Consider the following 21,445-nt stretch of genomic DNA (forward strand, 5'->3'; position numbering starts at 1 on the left):
TGTGTTTGCTCATTATGTCTGCGCTCAGATTGTCCTGAGAGAGGACCCGTGCATGTGTGTGTGCACACGTGCATGCAAAATCTGACAGCCCACAGCTTTGTCATGCATTTGAGAATGTTCATATAATGTTAATAAAAATGCTGAAAGTGAAAGATGGCATGATAATGTTTTGCCAAGTTTGCTTCTAAATGTAATTGATAGGAGACACAATCCAGCATGAGCAGATGTCTCCAAAAGAAAGAAGATATGAATGCAATCTATAGATTAAATAGCTAATAGTTGGAAATAACCAAGTCTTGTGCAGGGTGATGGGCAATATTGCATCTCATATGCTTTAGGTCATTCATATAGCATGTAAAGGACATAGTGATATTGGAAAATTAGTGCACAACATCAGAATAACAATAAATGGAAATTAATGAAATGGATATTATTTAATTAGACATATTAAAAATCCAAAGGGGCCATGTAGAACAACTTTATCCATATAAAAAATTATTCTCAAGTAAGGTGTCAGAAATGAGACACTTCTGAGACTTCTATAAATTATTTTATATCAGATGTTTAAAAAAACTCCCAAGTGTTTTTCAGATAGAATTCTAATACTAATTTTCCCATAAATTCTAAGGCTTAAACACAGCATATAAGTAAAAACCAGGATAGCTGACAAGACCATGAATGGGACAACTTATGGTTTTACATGCATTAAAAATTGATCAGTTTGCTTTTATGGTTTCTTCATTGGAATATTGATAGTGCAAGTTTCACTTTAGCCGCGGAATTAGCCTCAGTGGAGCCAAATGAAGCTGCTCACATCAGGTTTTTTTCACATGTGACCTCCCAGACATTTAACCTCTCCCTGTTTTCCTTATAGTAGACTTGGAGCAATGCTGCACCCACCCCTAAGGAGCTAAATTGCTGCAGCAAAGGCCAGTCTTTGAATAATTAGAAACAGGTAAATTAGGAGACTGAGGAATAGCTACAATCAGCCGTGCTTCTGAGGGCATTATTTATCATCAGTTTATTCTTTGTAGATTATTTCAGAGATATTTTTCTTTGTAACAATATCCAATAGATAATCACCTCAATATATGCTGTTGCTACAGTTCTGGGGCAAAATAGATTATCTTTGGATGTGTAAAGTACAAGGCTTTTGAGTAGAAAGAGGGCTTTCACATCTGAAAGTGAAGAAAACAGGTTTATTTATCATCCTGTCTCTGTAGTCTCATCTACCACATCTTAGAGTGATGATGATAAATGAAAGTGCAAATTTTGGTACTACAACTCATGACTGTAAATAATCCTTGGTGACTGCATGAGTCAGTAAATTTAGGAGCCCTTCAAATCGTTTAACATCGGAGATGTCAAAAGATGCTGCTTTGACACCATCTCTTTTCAATTATCTTCACAGACATACAAACATAATTTGGCAGAACTGTACATCTAACTGACCCCACAGCTCAGGAGTCACATATGTTTACATAAACTCAAGCCCACCTATTACAATTTGCAGTGTTTTATATTTTGCTTCAGAGCAGAAGCACTATTTAAAACATAGATAATATTTTCGAAATGCTTGTAATAGAACCCTCAGTTTAAAATCTGCCCTGAAGAAGTATTGCTGGGCGGCAGCATGCTCACAACAAGAGATTTCTGCACGAGCTTCCACACTTTCAGAAAATTTAACTACCTATACAGAATCAGGTACCCAGTTTGTGAAAGGAGAGAGATGTAACACTCCCTTGACTTGTATGCAACCACACTAATCTAAAAAACAAAGACCTGTTTGTTCTCAAGAGTTCTCCATCGTGCTCAAAAAATCAAGTACATGTCAATAATATGTATCTGTACTCTCCTCCATATGAAGCTGATGTAAAGCTGTCATCTATAGAGAATGTCAGCACAAATAATACAGCCACTAATGAGAGGGTGACCTACAGGGCATGAGATGTAACAATATGGCCTAAAAGGGGAAGCCTCAGCACTGTGTTCATGTTGCACTAGAGTCAGACAAATTAAAATGAAAATGGCTTATAAATTTTTCTGGCAAGGATCAGTATTAGCACAAAATATATTTAATGTCCCCATTAATGACCTGGAAGGTATTAAAAAACAATTAAATTTTGAGAGAAAACTAGTGTTCTATTTCTGCAAACATCTCCTCATGCAGATGTATATTCAAGTGGAGCAATTATTGTCTTCAGCGGGATTACTCCCATCCAAACAATTACAACTAATTTGGTTCTGACAAGATCAGGAACAATACTGGAAAGATCTCAGATTGCTATGCAGGAAGTAAGAAATAACACAAGCAAATTCAGATAATTATAGCAGCAGCTAGGAAACTGCAAAACAAGATTTAGACACAACAAAACCAACCAAATTCAAAATAGTCTAAATTAGCGAGAATAAAAAAGCCTAGCATCTAAATATCCACCAAAGCTTTTAATGAAATACCTAAAAAGTCTTTATACATATATCTTATAATGACAACAAAGCAGACTAATATATTTCAGGACATAAAATTTGCTGGAGCAAAGAAAAAGCTTTCCATAAGTTTCTTTTATAGTTACTTTGGAGATATGATTCTTGTCAGGAAAAAGGGGACAAAAAGGCATGAGTAGAAAAAAAAAAAAAAATGGAGAACTGTTTTATGAGGAGAAATTATATCTCCTGGTTAGCAGATACATGACTTTTTTCAAGTGATGACTCAGCAGAATATGGCCATAATGTAAATATCAACACAACAGACGATTTATTTAGACTGGTTCAAGTGGGCAGAGCCAGGAATATCAGGTGGGAAAAGGGGAAAGAAATTACGCAGATTAATAAGAGCGTTTCTGGCACTGAGTCATGTACACTGAACAAAGATGAAGGTCAAAAGTCTCTCAACTTGAAGAAGTTGAGACTAAGTGGGATGAAGATGCAATAAATTGCAGGATGGACATCCTGGTGACTGCCTGAAACTTCACAACACTGAAGTGATTTGTCATGGCAATGGCATAAACTTTGCTCACCCTATCACCATGGCATTAATAATATACTCAGACTAACTTACAATGTCCATGAGAAATTAAATTGGTGACTTATGTTTTCTGGATTGTAGTCTAATAAAGGTAATATATTCTTTTTTTGGTAGAAATGTGCATTCATCAAGTCTGTAGAAGGAAAAGCTACCAAAAGAACTATATAAGCGTATAAAAGATATGCTGCAAAAGCACTTTCAAGGAAGTGACATAATGGTGACAGCACTGAGAGAAGTTTTCTCTAAATCTGGGATTTATTAGTTTTTCTGAAACCTAGGACACCCTAGGACAGAGTGGTAGATCTTAACAGACACATCAGACACATGAAATGATCCAAAGTGAAGTTATATACTAACACTGCACGTTCTCTATTGTTTTTATTATTATTATATTGCTGGTCCTTAAATCCCTGACATGTTACTGACTTTTGAAAAAAGCAGGGCTTTCTTAGCTTAACTAATCCATTCTTCCAAGCTTGTTTTGCTGCTTGCACCATTTCTACAGGTTTAGATCTTTAATTCAGTGGCACTGATGCTCTTTTTCCAATGTTGGCAATCAGTGGCAATTGGTTACAGGCTCAGCAGAGGCAGGCAGGCTTACCCTTGGCATAGGCCTACCATGGAAAAAACATAAACAATAAAATAAAAAAAAAAAAGGGAATTAAAAAAAAAAAAAACCAAGAGGAGGGGTATGGAAAATAAGGGTTCATGATGGAAGAGGTGAAGGAAGGACAACAAAGCAGGGAAAGGACCAGAAATGAATAATGAACAGAGGGAACCTGGTGGGAGGCTGGAGACTTAGTAAGAGTGACAGAGTTACACAAAGTAGTCTAGAAAGTGAGAGAGGATGGGAGTGAAAGGAAGATGGTTGAGAAGAAAGTGACACCAAATCCTTTAAGAGGAGCAGAAGAAAAATCCATCAGATCAAATTAAACCACAAAAACATGAGTAGTGTAAAATAAACCATAAATAGAAGCATGAGAGAACAGAGGAAAATGGGGACTAATGAAGTGAAAGCAGAGAAACAAATTTAGATAACAGGTAAAAATTGTGGCAGTAGTTGGCAGCTATGGCTTTCTTTGCAGAAGTTGCTTGTTCTCTCAGGCAGTGTAATTTCACTAAGGAATACTTCCTCAAACCATCTTCAGAGCTCACTGATTCTTGGTGCTCAGTTAACACCAGTTGAGGAAGGCTCAGATAGGTTCTAGCAACTTCAAGACAATTTGGTTTAGGGTGTGCTCAATAGTTACCTCTTTAATAATATTGACTTTATAGAAGTTGTTCAAGCCCCTTAACACTGGCAGAGAAAAGTTATTCAGAAAATGTGTCAAAGCAACGAGTTCTCATTAAAAAGAGAAATGCATTATGCCTGCAGGACAGAATAGGTCTTCATGCAAATTTACATTAGGAACTGTATGTCTCAACAAACTGTCATATTTCCATGCTAAAAGTAGGTTATCAGTATTAAAAGAACTGTGTGTAAATCAGGCTGAGGAGCAGAGAATTATGAGATTTGATCTGAGTTTTGTTGAGCAGAAAGATTGCAAACATTGTAAAAGTAGAAAAGACCTCAAAATTTGATCTACTAATGTTATTTAATATAAATTTGGTTTAGTACATAGTATGTCTGTTAAATCTGAGTAAGGAATTTCAACAAAATGCACATTTGCTATAAAAACTTGTTAATTATTATCACTATAAAACTATCAAATTAAGTATCTGCTTTGTTTATAGACTAAATCATAAATTTTAAAAATCAAAATTCAAAAAAACCTCTTCAGAACTGGATTATTTTTAGAGTTATGTATCAACATTAAATACAGTCTTATCAACTTTTATCTGGATTTACTGCTGAATATGAGAACTGGAAAGGTTTTTAAACCGGGGAAGAGAATATGAATAGCAAAAATTAGAACTACACTACATGCCTCTAAGTATAAATGCTTTTATAGCTTCAAGTGCTATTTATACCTAAAGGTAGAATACTTACAGGTTTTCGAGTTGGGGTAACTTGAACAGAATGGTAAAATTCTGGTTGGACTCGGCTGCTTTTCTTGATTTTTCTTTTTCTTACAGAAGTTTCCTGCTCACTGAGATGGTGAGCTTCCACGAGAGGCTGTGTCTCCTCCAGGCGAGGGGTTACACGTCTCCTGGCATGGCGAGGACTTGCTCTAAAGCCCTGTAACAGAAAAAGCCACCATCGTGTTTGGCATCTCCCAAAACAGAGCTGCGCAACAACAGCAAAATCACACAGGATCTTAACAACAACTCAAGGCACAGGCATGCTCACCTTAAATCAATATAATGTCCAAATATACTGCATGTAACAATAAAGAGATGTTGCCAAGTGCTGTTAATTTGATTTACATTGCTCAATTATTTGTATTACAGACACAGCCAGGAGCAGTAACTCCCATTGCTTTTCTTTATAAGATCACACTTTTAGTTATTTATAATGAAAAAGTTCTAATTTAAAATTTATAATTAAAATTTTCAAGGTTAATTCTTGGCCTCTTGAGAAATGGTTTTAAAGAGCATGGGCTGAAAAAGTGGACTTTTTTTTTTTTCATGAGAATGAAAGTGAAGGAAAATTGATAGGTGGCAACAATTATATCATCCCAGAAATACGAGTGTAGTTGGCCAAATTAATAAACTCAGGAAAAGCTGCCCTTCAGAAATACTGTTTAGAGGCTTTCTGGGAAAACCTCTAAGCATCATCCAGAATGGCTCATGGCCTTGCAGAATTTCATTCCTTTAATGGCAACACATATAATGCTATCCCTTTATTGCTACCTGCAGAGCTCTTACAGTGAGCATTCTCTCATTTCCCCGGGTCGCCTCATGAGCATGCACAAGTCTGACAAGGGCCATTTGTACTGAATACAATGTTGGTTGATATTAAACTTGGCCAGGTTGTAAATATTCATTCACTTAGTTGTATCAGCTTTCAGAATAGGTGAGCCAAATCTGTCCTTAGTGACAGTCTGCAGTTTAAGGACTATATTTCTTTTCAAAACCAAGAATAGAGGCAACAATTCCTAATTTTCTACTTTCTTTTTTCTTCTAGTAGAATACCTCAGCTGAAGTCCTTATGCAACAAAGCCAGCATTTTAGAATCAAACTTCTGCAAGGTTAGATTTCAGATAAAACTGCAGAAATCCATGCTGTGAATCTAAATATCCTGAATTCCTGCCAGCAGAAAACTAGTGGGAGCAGTACATTTCCATATAAATCTGCTGTTCCTTTTCTCTCCCCTGCCCTAAGCTTTTGAGTTTTGTGATTTGCTTTGCCTTTTGTTGTTGATGTTTTAATTAGGAAATCAGCACAGAAGAGTTATGCTAAAGTGCTGTTCTGTTGGTAAATTGAAACAATCAGAAGTATGGCTCTGTGAAAACTGGATTTGCTCCACTAATGTTCATGAGACTGCCAGGGAAGACAGCAACAGTCTGTCCTGGACACTCAGACAGACAGACAAACAGCTATCATCATTATTTAAAGGTGCTCCACATTAACTAAAGATACTCTTAAATGGCCAAGAGACAAAAACACACATTTACACACACATGCTAGTAACTGCTATAGATACACATTGCATGCAACAGATGATGTAAAAAGGTTGAATAGGAAAGGTGCAGTAACTTCCAGGGAACAACCTTCTACACGTGAACACTGGGGAGGAGGGGCAGAAATAGAGCCCAAATCTGCTTAGTCAGTCTGGGAGGTTCATGTATGCAGTGCATCAGGGCTGTGAAATACGTATGATGCAAAAGTACAGCCATAATTTCTCGAATCTTTTTTTATGATCCCTCCTACTCTGCTGAAGCAATGGAGTCATTCAGAGTTGAGGTAAGGACAGACCTTGACACCCCATATCTGAATGGAAGCAGGACCCTGCCCACGTGAACCAAAGCAAGCAGTGCAGTGGAAGGCGCTGCAGCCAGCAGATCTGTGCAGATTTAGTTGGATCTCCAGACATTCAAAGATGTAAATCTGAGGCTCTGCCACACTATTGCAGCGGGAAAGCATATTGCTCCATTTTCTTTCTACACTGTGGAATAGCTAACAGATACTTACAATGTATCATTCAACGTGGTACTAGGGACTACTCGGGATAAGAGGGGAAAATACAGCTCGGGAAGCCTACGATAGCGGGGCTTACAGCTCGTGGAAATTTTCTTTTAGGAAAAAATGCTAGTGTGCATCAGGGATTATTCCATAGCAAGTGAAAATATTCCTTAAGAGACCAAAACAGCCAGTAAATCTATTCCAAGTTCTGAAATCAAAATAGATTTTCTAAATGTTAAATGCATTATGGTTTATTTACATGAGCACTAGTGGCCAAAGCCTTGTGATGCACACTGCACTGCTCCCTCACCACACTCCCATCCCATTAGCTGGATAAAACTCTTTGGGAAAGTATGTTTATGTAACAGAAGAATTCGAGAGAAGTTAAGCAGCTCTAAAAGTGCTTAGAAACGCCTGCCAAATAGGGATTTAAGTATGGCAGTCTGTCACATCAGGTGGCTTCACCTCAAAATATGTCCACGTTTATTGATTATTATGTTTCAATATGAAAAAATCACTTGTGATTTCCAGAAAAATCTGCTTATAGACAATGTTTTGCCTTGATATTTTCTGTATTTTTTTCACTTTTGCTCTTTATTACTAGCAAGAAAATGGGATCTTTATCCCTTTAAGAGCTCAACTGCTTGTGTTTGCTGAGACTCATTCTTCTCTTGAAGTCATAATCTGCCTGCAGTATCACAAATGGTTGCTGTGAGGGGGATTATAATGTGATAAAGGCAGAGGATCATGATTTCAGGTGGAAAATTAATTCTGTATCTACAAAGATAATGTTACAAGGGCAGAGTCCTCAGACCAAATCCCAAAATGCTTACTCATTCCTGCAATGAGACTTTGCCAGTGCAAAGACGCAAATTTTCAAAATTTGGTAATCAAAAATGAAGACAGGAGTTAAGAGTCATGTAACATATGGAAGCTGCTACTCCTGTGCTCAGTGCAAATTTAGGGCGCCTGGTGATTCCTTCCAAACAGTGAAATGAACAGAAGCTTTTTGTGTCATCTGTGTTATTTATCCCTCAGTTTAGCTCCGAATTAAAAACATCATATTAATACAGCAATCAAAATAAATACCATGGAAATCACACAAATATTTGTCGGGCAAAGACAGCACTATTTTAGACGTTAAGTCAGTGATCACAGACGAGCAGGAAAGTGTGACAAAATGCTCAGGGAAGCACAGTACAGCACCTGAGACCAAATCACTGAGGAAGAGCTGGAGATTTTAAAATCACATGGATATTTACAACAAGGTTGCTCTAACACCATTAAGCAATCTGTAGTTTCCAGTATCATGTGAATGCTGTGTCACTGGGCAATGAAAACCTTTCCTTGCTCTTTGTGCTGGGAGGGAGTTGCTCATTCCCAGAACCTACAGCCTGACTCATTTCGTGCCTGTAAAATTCTGAAACGAGGCAAAGCAAACAAAACTTCAAACATGTATTTTTAGAAAACCTGTCTTCCAAATACCAAAATAGCTGCACAAAGATTTACACTGAAGTAATCTTCCTTAAAGAACAGGCCAACTGAACCTGGAATTATCTTCTCTGCAAAAGCATTCATGTGCATCCTTCCAGTTAGAGTCTGCTAGAATCTAGGAAGAATGACCTTCCTAATCAAAGTCTACATCAAACAGGAATGGAGAGGTGTCTCTGGAGGCTGTTCAGAGCCAAAGGCTAGCTCACCTTGTCTCGAGGGGTTTTCTGTATGAGGAAGTAGTCTGGGGGGACCAGACTCTTTTAGCTGACATTCATCCTTTTCAGTCTTCTCTGAACGTTGGGGGTTTTTTTGGTTTGGCTTTTTTTGTTGTTGGTTGGATTTTTCTCTGAATGGGGTGCAATAATATTAAAAGAATCTATTATATCTTTATACCCAAATCAGTGATGAATGTTGCCAGCCTGGACACTGCATGCCAGAGCACACTGTGTAAAATTACTGTCACAATAGGGTGTTCTGTAAAAGAATATCTTATCCAGCCAAGTTTTAACTTCACACCTCTGATTCAGTGACTAATTTCTTGCCTATAGAAACACGTGTGGGTTTTGTTTGACCAAAGCTCAGCACACATCCCCTCCCTGGGTTGTCTTTTGAGCCACCAAAGTCAGCAGACCAGATGAATCACTCTCTCACAGCATCTATTTCTCTCTATCAGCCATACCCAGGACCCAGATTGACCATTTCACTCACAGACATCCATACTGTGAGTATCCAAATTAAATAGGATGGTTCAGACCCATAGTGACTAGGTTTTGGTCTGCCTTCAATACTGCATTCATCACTCCATATTTTATCATCAGATATTCATCATTCCATATTTTATCATCAGACTTCCTTTTATTTTTCTCCTTCTACATGAAATTATTCTGGTCTCCTCCATCACTATTTTCCTGTGAGAGTTTCACATTTCCTCATTCATGGATATCATTCTTGATGGATCCCTAATTCAGTACAGTACTCTTATAAACTTATATTACTGATATATATAACAGTAGCACATGTTTTCTGTTCTGTTTAAACATTTTCCTTCCCATCTTTTTTCCAATGAGGCTACACATCTCAAAGTAGTCCTTACTGAGCTGTTTAAAGCCATTCAAAAAGCCCTTCCTGAATATCATAACCTAAAAATTAAGAATGTGGCAAACAACTTTTCTCTGTAATATACTCAACCTTGCATTTCTGAACAATACTGTGTGTATTTATTTGCCCCATTTCTTCAATATGGTCTGGTATTTGATAATCAAATATGTTAGAACCTCCTATCCTTGTTGTGGTTTTGCTTATTCTCATTCTTAATCCATTCACCATAAAAAACAGCAATTTGAAATTTCCAAAAAAACTTGTCTAGCTTTTGCTTTTATTTAAATTTACAGATAAGAACATTTTGAATAATGTATTGAACCTTTTTCTTTCACTATCTTAGTTTTTTTGTATCTATTCTTAATTCTTTGTCTGATGCTTTAATACTACCATATGAATATATCAGTGCTCTCCCATTGTGCATTATTGCTTTGGTGATATAAATCTCTGACTCCTCTATTCTTTCAATGTGCAACTGTATTAATTCACCAGATCATTCTCCTCTCTGTTCTAGTTTCTACTATCCCTACTTCCTTCATCATATGTTATCTCTATTTTTATGCTTCATAAGAAGCCATATTCAGTTTTCTTTTTTTGCAGTGTATAAGTATTTTATGTAAAAAATATTGGTTGTCAGAATTCTGATCTTGGAACCCAACCTTTCCAGGCAGTATGGGTTTTTGGAGTCACTGAGCATTAACATCAATAGAGGTAAAAGTGCATTATCTGATGTGCAGCTGAAGTCAACAGAAATTTTTGCATTAACTTCAGTAGGCACTGGACTGCAGCCCAGCTTACCTTCTGGCAGAATTTCAGTAAATCACAGAGAAAGTGCTAGCTAGCATTAGGCCACAATTTGGTGACAGCAGAGCTCAAGTGTGTTTGCAAAGGTCTTTACACATATTTGAGTGATTCCTGTAGATTAAGGTGTGCTAGTGAATATCAAAGCCAAAAGAAGCTCAGATAGGATATCCAGCTTTGTGTTCTTGCTTTTAAGGTTTCTGACAGTGGCTGTATGTGCATGAGAATTGTTATCTGTTACCATTGTCAACTAATGGCCTCAAGAAATTGTCTTCAAATTGTCAGTTATCACCTGTTTAAATCTTGGGAATTTCATGTCTTATGGCCCACAATATCTTAGGGCCAACAGACATTAGTATGTGTAGCATCAAACCTTTCTGAGATGCTGGCATTCTCAGCTGCTCAAAGAGGATGAAATAGAATTAAACCCTATAGCTGGAGCACCTACTTCAACTAAAGTGGCAGGTTTAATTAAATAACTTCATTGTATCAAATTCCTCTGCACACTGAAAGAGAAAAAATTGAGATTTTTTTCTGCTACACAGAAAACCACACATATATATACATATATATCTATGCATCTGAACTGTAAGAACAGTTCTAAACTAAAAATGACCACAGCTGCATTATTTCCCTCCTTCCTCTTCCATAGAAATTTCCATTGCAAATATCATCAGTTTATAAAGAACCAAAGAAAACCCCACAACATTTATTTAACTGCCATTTCTGTGAATTCCACCCAAAATCCAAGATTCAAGTTAAGTCCTCCAAGACATTTAAAGTAAATTTTCTATCACAAGAAGATTATCTGCACTCACCGAGTGTCTTGTTTCACCCAAGGAGAATGCAACTGATTTTGATTCTATCAGAACTAAAAAAAATAGATTGCAACATTTTGTGTGTGTGGTTCTGTTGATTTTTTTTAATCTTACAAAGGTTTACTCCTATAAAGATCTAAATCAGGATTTAAAACATAAAATATAATATTTTATATTCAATTTCTCATTCCACTCCCTCATTAGCAAGCTTTCACTGATGCTGCTTTGCATGCCTTATGTTTATTTTAGGAGATATTATTCTTATCTTCTAAAATCTAAACTGTAAGCAGTGCTGGAATCATTTCTCAGATATTGAAGACTGTGATTTGGCACATGTAATATTCCAAGATAAGTCCACACGTTCAGAAGCATTTAAAGCAATTGCTTTTTACATAACCTGAACAAGATTACTTTCCCAACCAAGTTCATGAACTAGAACATCAATAATCTGCTTTCCAGTTGCTAAGCAGGCCCCCCATGTAAATACATAGGAACCCTTGTATTTAGGTATTTAGGTGTGAATTTAGAATACAGTGTCTAATAACCCATGCTATATTGCACTGCTGTTTAACATGACATGTTTGGTTTTTCCTGCCATAAGGTCAGGATTCCTATCAAAGCACAGGTTAAGTTGTAACATTAGGAAAACTCTAATGCTCTGCAAGTAAATAGCCAAATGGCACACCCAGTCATGCCTCAAGACACCCCTGAAATACTCTTTCCTGTCTAAAGCTATGAGCCATAGAGGCAGGCCTGTTCTCCAAGCAGCCTCACCACTCTCTGACAAGGCTTGCAGCTCTCCACGACAGCTACGTGATGGCTTGTCCCAGTTCCTTCTGTTACCTCAGGGCACTGCAAGCCTGCCTAGGAAGGGAACAATTATTTAAGAAAAAAAAACAAAGAAAAAAAAATCAGTGTACTGCTTGTTCAGTGGTCTGCAATGGAAGGTTTGATTTAAAATATACTAGCACATTCCCCTAGCATGTCCCTTTTCTAGGCCTGCTTCCTCCATTTCCCATCTCATCATGTCTCCTCATCTTGGGCAGTGTCCAGTACATATCAAGGATCTGCCAGAAGGAATTAGCTTTAGATATTAAAAATACAGTAAGAAGCTGAATAAGAAATAACAGAGATTGCTAAACCATACCAGTGCTGCCAAACACCTAATACAAAGAGATTAATTACTCTCTTCTGTCCAGTGTGCTTGCTTGAAACACAAACTGGTAAGAGAATTTATCCCACCACCGCATGTGAAGATGTGTCTGTACTTTTTCAATTTTAACACAGATGCATAACTGATGAGAGACTTAGCAGGAATATATTGTAAGAAAATACCTAGGCTAGAATTCAGGTATCTATTAAGATAACTATATTCAGATACCAACAACATAGTTGAACAAATCATTGCTTCCTGTTATCACCGATAAAAAATGTAGTTGACACATTCAGTGAGGCTTGAAGAACCATTCAGCACATCTTGCAGCAGACATCAACACTAGGTCAGCTGAGTAGCTCTATAGACTATAATCTGTAAATGCCTACAGTGAGTTTATTGGGCTGCATAATGGGATGCTGTTTTTACAAATTCACTTTCCAACTCCTACCTTCACATGAAGGAAGGTAGTGGAAGCAGATCAGAAGAGAATGATGGCTCAACCCGGTTGTATCATTTTGTTCTTTCTAGAACAAGGAAGAAGGATAAATACAATGCTTCAGCCTGACATGATTGTGCATTTTAGTATAATTTGTGCTATCAATTTACATAATCATCAATTAAAGCTGTAGGATCTGTGTTTGACTTCCAGTCTGCTCTACTACCTACCCTACCATCCTGAAGCCAAGTGCTGTATTTAAACAGCTGAGTGGACAGGAGAGATAAGGACATTGGCACAACTTGCAAGAAATGTGTCTTTGCCCAAACATCAAGTGCAGTTAGTTTCTGTAGCTGATACAGTGTTTTCACACTTCAGCCACAACTCATGTTTCATTCCCACTGATGAGTCAGGAACAGCAAAGCTTTGACTCTCCTTGCTGCCAGGCGGTAGGGCACAAGGCAGCCCGGCAGGGGCTCCGACGCTTTGGGTACAAGTTCCCAGATAACGAGTACCCAGGCTCGCTGCTGAGCCAGAACCACAAGGAGCAAGCTCAAAACCAAGGCAGCTTTGCCAACACTAGGCCAAGATCAATTGTCTCCACTGCGAGCCTGACACACTAAAGCATCTCTGCCACACAGTGCTGAGTGCCGGCCCCGGGAGGCTGGAGGAGCCCACGTGCCCGTCTCCAGAGCTGAGACCCCTCCAGGCTGCAGAGCACGTGGAGAGCGTGAGCGGCTGCAGCTCCGCCTGGGATCCTGACATGGCCAGGCACCAAAAAGCCAGCTCAGCTGAATCACAATCCTACATGAAAACATCAAGGTGACTTCACCCTGTGCTCTGCACGATCTTCCAGAGCACATCCACGGTGCCTCTACCTAAAACAGTCTGGGAATGGAAGAGAGTGTGAGTGAGGTTTCCATGCCCAAGGAAAACACACGTAGCAGCCCTGGAGAAGCCACGACCCCAAGGGCGGGACTACCCTGTTCATGTGATGGTTTCTTACATTTAATACACTCAGTCTAAAGAACTGGGCTGTTTCTGAAGGAGCATCCTCAACCTGATCTGCCACCCTCATAATCTAATGACAGTAACTGAGAAATCAGTGCAGATGATGAAGCTTTTTTGAGCAGTGTGTGATCTATGAAGCCCTGCATGATCCCTTCTGTCTGTGTAAGAACAGTTTCTCCAGGAGATGTGGTAATACATGTGCTCACTGCAAGTATGACCTCAGCTGTTTTAATTCATGGTTTCAATCTGAGGTTCATTTAGGGCAAAAGACAACAGCTAGAAGTTCCCATTCTGCACACATGTACAATGTGTCTGTTCACAGGTGGATGGCCACAAGCCGTGGTCCCCCTGCATCCCCTTGAAACCAGAGCTCTGTTTGCATGTACTGGTATTGTGCACTTAAATGGAATGCAGCACGACTGAACTGCAGTTCATCTAAACCCCACCTTTCCAGAGATATCAGCAGATACTGAGAAACATGAATATCTAAAAATTTACATCATAGCCATGAGGTTGTTGGCATAACTGTAAATTAATGGAAAACTAAAAAGTAAGAACTTTTATGAGGCAGTGTATCTTTATGCAATGGTTTTCCTGTCCTGCTAGAGAAGCATGAGGATGTGTTCATCTATAATGCAGGTCCCAAGACCATGCCTGGCCACTGCTGTGGACTATAACACAATGTCAGCACTTTTTTAGGTGCTGGATGGAATTCAGAGGTGATTCTTTCAGCATTTCAAAGCTCTGAAGACCATCAGAAGCCAGAGCAGAGATACAGACGACCAGAAGGCTATATAAATGCATCAGGCATTTGTACACTGCACTGTAGTACAGAGTAAAAGTACCCAAGTTAACTTCTCTGCAGTTAGTTTAGCTCAGCACTCGAGCAGTCTGGCTGCAGCAACCAGAAAATTGCCAAATATTTTTACAATACAATTGCCAAAGAGGTTGTTCCTCAGCACAGACCAATGCTTGTGGGCTATCTAAAGGCAGCACTGCTGTGACTAAAGCTGACAAAGAGTGATGGACAGATGACATATTGTAAACCAGTGATACCTAGTTTGCCATGTGACAGCTCAGTGTGGCATACTCTGTCTGGTCCACATTATTGGATATGTTATGAAAAACAGACACAAGGATTTGTCCTTATACAGTGTAACCTGTATTTATAGCTCTCCATTCATTCCTATATGTAAGTGCTCTCATACATCTAAGAAAATTATTTATTTTTTCTCTGATTTATTTTTCTTTGAACCTGCTTCTTAACTCTTAGACAGCTAATGGAAAAATAGTTTAAACTTCCTGAGGGAAAATCATGTCAAACACAAAGGTAAAATATCTTCAGGCTGATTCAGCTCTGCAAAGACAATGAAACATCCTTTCAATAGGTGAATGAATGTATTTTTCTGGCTAGTCCTGCACATTTGTGGTGCTCCTTGGATGCACTCCCTCCAATCAAACAGAAGATTCAAATTCAGCTTGGAGGGTCTGCTCATTTCTCCTTTCACTGGAGCTGTACATATTCGGAGCAGTTTATAAATAACTGCAATGCTCAGGATGAATTATGGTGCAAGTCTTCAAAGACTATTCATTATTGTTTTGTAAGATAACTAGAACTGTATTTTCAGGCAACTGTCTCACAATCAGCCTCAGAAGGGGCATGATTACGGCAAAGGTACACTTGGGGATAAGTTTATGAACAATTTTCTGGGCATCTGTGTTGACGCAGTAATATATACATTTCCCAGAGATTGTTGTACTATAGTTTTGTATCCATTGTACCATAATGGATGATTTAGAAAGTCCACTTGCTCTTAATAAATGTCATCAGTCTTGAATGAACTATTTCACTACCAATCTAGTCACAACAATACAGACTCACAGAATCATTAGGTTGGAAGACACCTTCAAGATCGAGTCCAACCCATGCCCCAACACCTCAACAAAACCATGGCAATGAGTGCTACATCCAGCCTTTTTTTAAACACATCCAGGGATGGTGACTCCACCACCTTGCCAGGCAGACAATTCCAGTACTTTATCACTCTTTCCATAAAAACTTTTTCCTAACATCCAACCTCTATTTCCCTTAGTACAGCTTAAGACTGTGTCCTCTCATTCTGTCAGTTGCTGCTTGGAGAAAGAAACCAACCCCCACCTGACTACAGCCACCTTTCAGGAAGTTGTAGAGAGTGATAAGGTCACCTCTGAGTCTCCTTTTTTCCAAGCTAAACAACCCCAGCTCCCTCAGTTGTTCCTCAGAGGGTTTGTGTCCTCACCAGCTTCATTGCCTCCTCTGGATGTGCTCAAGCATCTCAACATCCTTCCTAATTTGGGTACCCACAACTGGACACAACACTCGAGGTGTGGCCTCATCAGTGCCGAGTACAGAGGGAGAATGACCTCCCTGCTCCTGCTGGCCACACCATTCCTGATCCAGGCCAGGATGCCCTTGGCCTTCTTGGCCACCTGAGCATGAAGGCTCATGTTCAGCTGCTGTCACCAGAACCCCCAAGTCCCTTTCCTCCTGGGCACTGTCCAGCCACACCGACCCCAGTCTGCAACGCTGCAGGGGGTTATTGTGGCCAAAATGCAGGACTCAGCACTTGGACTTATTAAACTTCATCTTACTGGGCTCTGCCCATCCACCCAACAATTCCAGGTATCTCTGCAGAGCCCTCCTACCTTCCAACAGATCAAGGCACACTCCCAGCTTAGTGTCGTCTGCAAATTTACTAATGAAAGACTCAGTACCCTCATCCATGTCATCAATAAAGATATTGAAACAGACTGGATGTCTACAACCTTGTAGCAACTGTTCAGTGTACTAAAATGAAAATGTGGGGTCTGCAAAACTCAAACCATCAAATGTTATTCCTTTGCTACAGACATGGTTAACACACACTGCCAGCCCTCCCAAAAGAGTATTTTCATGAAGTGTCAGCTCCTGTTTGTCTTACTGGTGTGTTTAGTCCCACCTGGGTTATGCGAAATCAGAATTCACAGTGGACTGTAACACTTGTAATGATTTGTTTCCTAGTAGTTTCAGACCTGTAGGTTTCAGTGGAAGCATTCACAGGAAACTTGCCCAAAATACCTGAATCAAAATTAAATAAATAAAAAGTGATACCATGTTGCTTGGTGACTACCCACTGACACCTTAAGTTCCTGAGGTCATAGTATCTCTAATAAATAAGGTAAGATAAAGGAAAACTGTGAAGCACAGAGAAAATTTCAGGCAAAATATTTATAAATCTGGTCATTTTTCCTCAATAATATGAAAACTGCTAGTTTAGCAATTAGCACAATTATCCCTTCGCAATCTCATAAAACCCAACCATTTATAGATTCTGAATGAGAACCTTCCTTTTCAACAGTTCTTACCACCAAATCAAAATACATTAAGAATTATACCATTCAGATTAATTCCTTCCAGCCTAAGGGCTAGAAGCTTTCTTCCCTTTTTAATTGAAAGGTAAAAATCTCACATAATCCAATGACTCCAGAGGCTTCAACTATCTGGAAAACTAATTCAGAAAGAAATTTATATCGCAAGAAGTGGCAACACCAACACACTAAGCAATGCTTTTAAACTGAAAGGTACAGGAGCTACTCAGACCTCTTTCTAAAGCATAAAAAAATAAACATTGAAATGTATCAAGCCCAAGCCCACAAAGTACTCAGAGAAAATTCCTCTACTTCTGAAAAAAAAACCAACTTCTACAAAGAGTACAAGAATGAAATTAGTGACTCCTTGATAGCCTTTACATTCTTTTCAATAAGAATTTTAATATTATTAACAATAATAAGAAGGCCCAACAACAGATCATAGTCCCTACTTTGGCAAAATTCTCCCTGAGTTATATTGTTATTTTGGTGTGGTTTTGGTTCAGCACAGACATTTCATTCTACAACTGATTCTCAAAATAAAGACAGAATAGTGCGAACAACTACATCAAAGTCTGATGTGTCATGTAGCAATGAATATTTCTGTTGGAAATTTACTTGTTTTCTTTTTAAAGCAGTGGCATATCTAGGTCTTCCTGAGATTAGGATCATTAACTATTCTGGGTGTGATTCCTTTGTGATTTCATGGAATTTCTATAGTACTTGGGGAATGGAAGAATCTTAAGAGCAGTTACAGTCATAATGAACCAGAGGGCTGCAAATAAAATATATATTAAAAATTAGGCCTGACAAACTTCAGATGGTAGCAAGTGTTAGTGGGGAGGTGGAAACATCACTGTATTATCTCAATAAACTCTCACATCTTCCTGGTTAATTTTTTCTGTTATTAAGCACCTCTAACAAAGACAGACTTCAACCTATTTTATATTCATAATGATTCATGCAAATTTACCTCCTTTTGAGGCAGGGGGTCATGTGTTTAAGTTCATTCTATGATAAGTAATATCTACATAGACTTTTGACGAATAATAATGAGGTATGTTTTCCAGAGACATTAAAAATCAAGACCCACAAAAATGAACTATTTGTGGATTCAATTCACACATATAAAATTCAAAACAGAAGGGCTGAAAAGGATCATAAATACATTTTCAAATTTTGTATCAACCCTGCCATAATATGCAGTCTTATTTTTTACTGTGTGGTTCAGTATTAAAGGAAAAGGATTCAATAGTTCTCACTGTATATAGACAATGAAGGCATGCACCATGAGAGCTGTGGCTGTGGCAAAGAATCTCAACATAAATTTGCACACATCTATTTTTCCAAATATAAGGCTTTCCTGGCAGGCAGTCAATCCTGCAGGAATTGCCAAGGCTCTGTAGATAGGGCAATTATAATTCTCTGTGCACTGCTGCTAGACCACCTGCACGTTCTCATGTGATGGAAGTCAGATTTGAACCCAGCTCTCAAGAGATGAATGCCAACCCATTGCTATTTACTATCAGCCTATATTTCATTATCTTTTATTATAATTAAGAAACACTATTTATAACTACACCTGACAAACAACTAAGCATGGTGAAAGCTGGCAGGTGTGCCTTGTGCTGTGAAACTTGGAGCTGAGATATTACATTCATTTTGCGGGTGGGGGATTATACAAAGCCCATATTTTCATGTATCATGCTTTGCTTTCATCAACATTGTATTGCAGTTGGAAATGCATAATATTTTGTGAAGATATAGACAGAGAATGTCAAATTCTGCTTCAGATAATGTTCCCAACATTTTTATTGGAAGTACGTCTGTAGTTTTTCATTAATGAATTCTATCAGATTCATTAAAATAACATTTTACTTGAAAAAATATTGGAAAATGAAAATTTAATGATGTCAAATGAGTCATCATTTCTCTAACAAAAGTGTCATCAGGGGAAAAACAGTTCTACCAATTATTTAAAAGGGCAGTTTAGACCACTAGCTGCAGTATTACTCCATCTAAACAAAATACAGAAAATCATGAAAGAATAGAACAGATACTCACTTAATGGAAGCTCCTAGGAAATATTTTAAATTCATCTACTTCTGACTGGATGATAAACAAATAACCACATGCTGAAGCAATAAAAATGAATTACTCTGCCAACTTGCCTCTGAAATGTCACCATGCAGGATGGCATGTATTTCAAAACATTACACTTCATCTCCATCCAGGACTGAGTGAATTTTACCTGGAAACCAAGCATTTCACCATTGGATAAACTAAATAGTGAAAAAATATTTTGATTTCCAGAGGGACACATTTGTTTGTTCACTTTACTGAAGCACTGGTAAACAACAAACTCGGGCTTTTCATGGTTTAAAGATCTGACACTCCCTATGGCATCTTCTTTTTGTGATAGTATGTACAAATTTCAAAATAGTTAAGAATTTAAAACTTATTGCCGATAGGAACCATGCTGCAAAAAATTATCCCATGCACACTTTTGAGAACATTAGTCATAACTGGATAATTCTCACACCCACAGCAGAGTAAGAGAAAATGCAAATAATTTAAAACAAAATATCACTTGAGTGCAAAGCTATCTCTCAAGGTTTTCAGAATAATAGGCAATGGCATGAATATATGCCTCAAATCAATAACAGGAAATCAGGCAAGAGAACTATCTAGACAGGGTCTCTACAGGGCAGCATAAAAACAAAGTGGGTACTAAAACAAATTTATTTTTTTTTCATATTATTCCAGCAATTACGCTCCTCATTCAGAATCCCTAGGAAGCGACTAGGGTTTGTGTTATACTTTCAGCACTGGCATGTAAGAGTTTTGATACCTCTGAATACAAAGTCACACACTGAGGTGCCTGCCAAGCAGGCTTGTTAGTCTGGATCCTTCTGGGATCTCCCGCGGCAACATCCAAGCCAAGCAGGCAACCTCCCCGACAAGGAGCGGGGCGCAGGTGAGGGCTGTGGGCACAGCGATCGAGCAGAGGCTCTGCAGTCACAAACCCCACCAGCTCTGCACCTATTGACAGCGAGGGCAATAACTGGGCTCAGGGCTGCTTTTGGACACAGGGAGGTCTGGCACGTAAAGTAAAGCACAGCTTTTCTCCAGGTAACCAATTCCTTTGGGAATGACACAAATCGGCAGGCCGGTTAGAGTAACACAGATGAAGAGCTCATTTTGTGTTGGGAAGGAAAAAAAACCAAACCAAGAAATGAAAGAGGACATTATGTCTTTCATGCAAAATGAAAAGTTTGCTATGTGATTTCATTAACAAAAGACCAAGACAATATGTACTCAGGTAAAGAGAACAACTTCTGACCTTGAAATTGCGTGCTAAATAAATTACCTCAGAGCGAAAGTGATGAGTTCTCATGACAGCATCTGGAAGGGAAGCAGAAAGACACACAGGCTCCACCAGCTGCACCTCGCATTTCGCCCCGGCTAACGGGTTTACCCCGCCGCTCGCCCTTTGGCGCGCTCTCCGGGACGGCTCCGGCCCTTCAGGCACAGCCGGCAGCTCCGCCCGGCATTTATATTTAATTCATCGGGAAGAAGTTCGGCATAAAGTTCTGCTGAGCTTTGGCAGACCGGGGAGGGTTGGGGGGGTTTCTCAGCCTCTCACCTCTCTCCCTCTAGCCGAGGTTTCGCTGAGGGATGGGTGGAGACAAGGCTGCCGCAGTCCTGGGCTCGGCTTGAATTTTCTTTAAAGCCTTTGCCCGGCTAAACCGTGCCACGGGGGCCCTCCGCCGCCAGAAACCTGGGGATGGGCCGGGGACACCCTTCTCCGCCCTCAGGGACCGGCGGCGCCTCTTACCTCGGCTCCTTGAGCGACCCGAAAAGACGGATTTGATGGGATGCCTCCCTTTCTGGAGCCTGCGGTGCCAGCAGCAGAAGAATAAAATCGTGGCAATGGTCCCCAGCAGCAGCAGGAGCAAGAAGAGGGCGCACTGGATGCTGTAGGGTCTCAGCAGGACCAGGAAAGCCGCGGCAATCATGGCTCAAGCGCCCGGCTGCCCCTGTGCGTGCGCGGGTCTGCGGCGAGCGGCGGGGGGCCGGGCAGCGCCGGGCAGCCTCTCCCCCCGGCAGCGGGGCGGGCATCGCCGCCGGCACCGCGCTGCTGGAGCCGGCAG

The 21,445-nt window shown here is 39.4% G+C and overlaps 1 protein-coding gene across 1 annotated transcript in view; it reads right to left on the bottom strand.

Moving 5' to 3' along the window:
• Window positions 1-21,325, bottom strand: part of LOC136358337 (dystonin-like) — a 290,571-nt gene extending 269,246 nt beyond the window's left edge. Inside the window, 3 exon segments of the mRNA XM_066314265.1 lie at window positions 5,016-5,204; window positions 20,662-20,696; window positions 21,130-21,325. Coding sequence (XP_066170362.1) covers window positions 5,016-5,204; window positions 20,662-20,696; window positions 21,130-21,310 — 405 coding nt within the window. The 5' untranslated portion in view covers window positions 21,311-21,325.
• Window positions 21,326-21,445: the final 120 nt, after the last annotated feature.

This window comes from Sylvia atricapilla, chromosome 3 (assembly GCF_009819655.1).
Source record: "Sylvia atricapilla isolate bSylAtr1 chromosome 3, bSylAtr1.pri, whole genome shotgun sequence".
NCBI lineage: Eukaryota > Metazoa > Chordata > Aves > Passeriformes > Sylviidae > Sylvia > Sylvia atricapilla.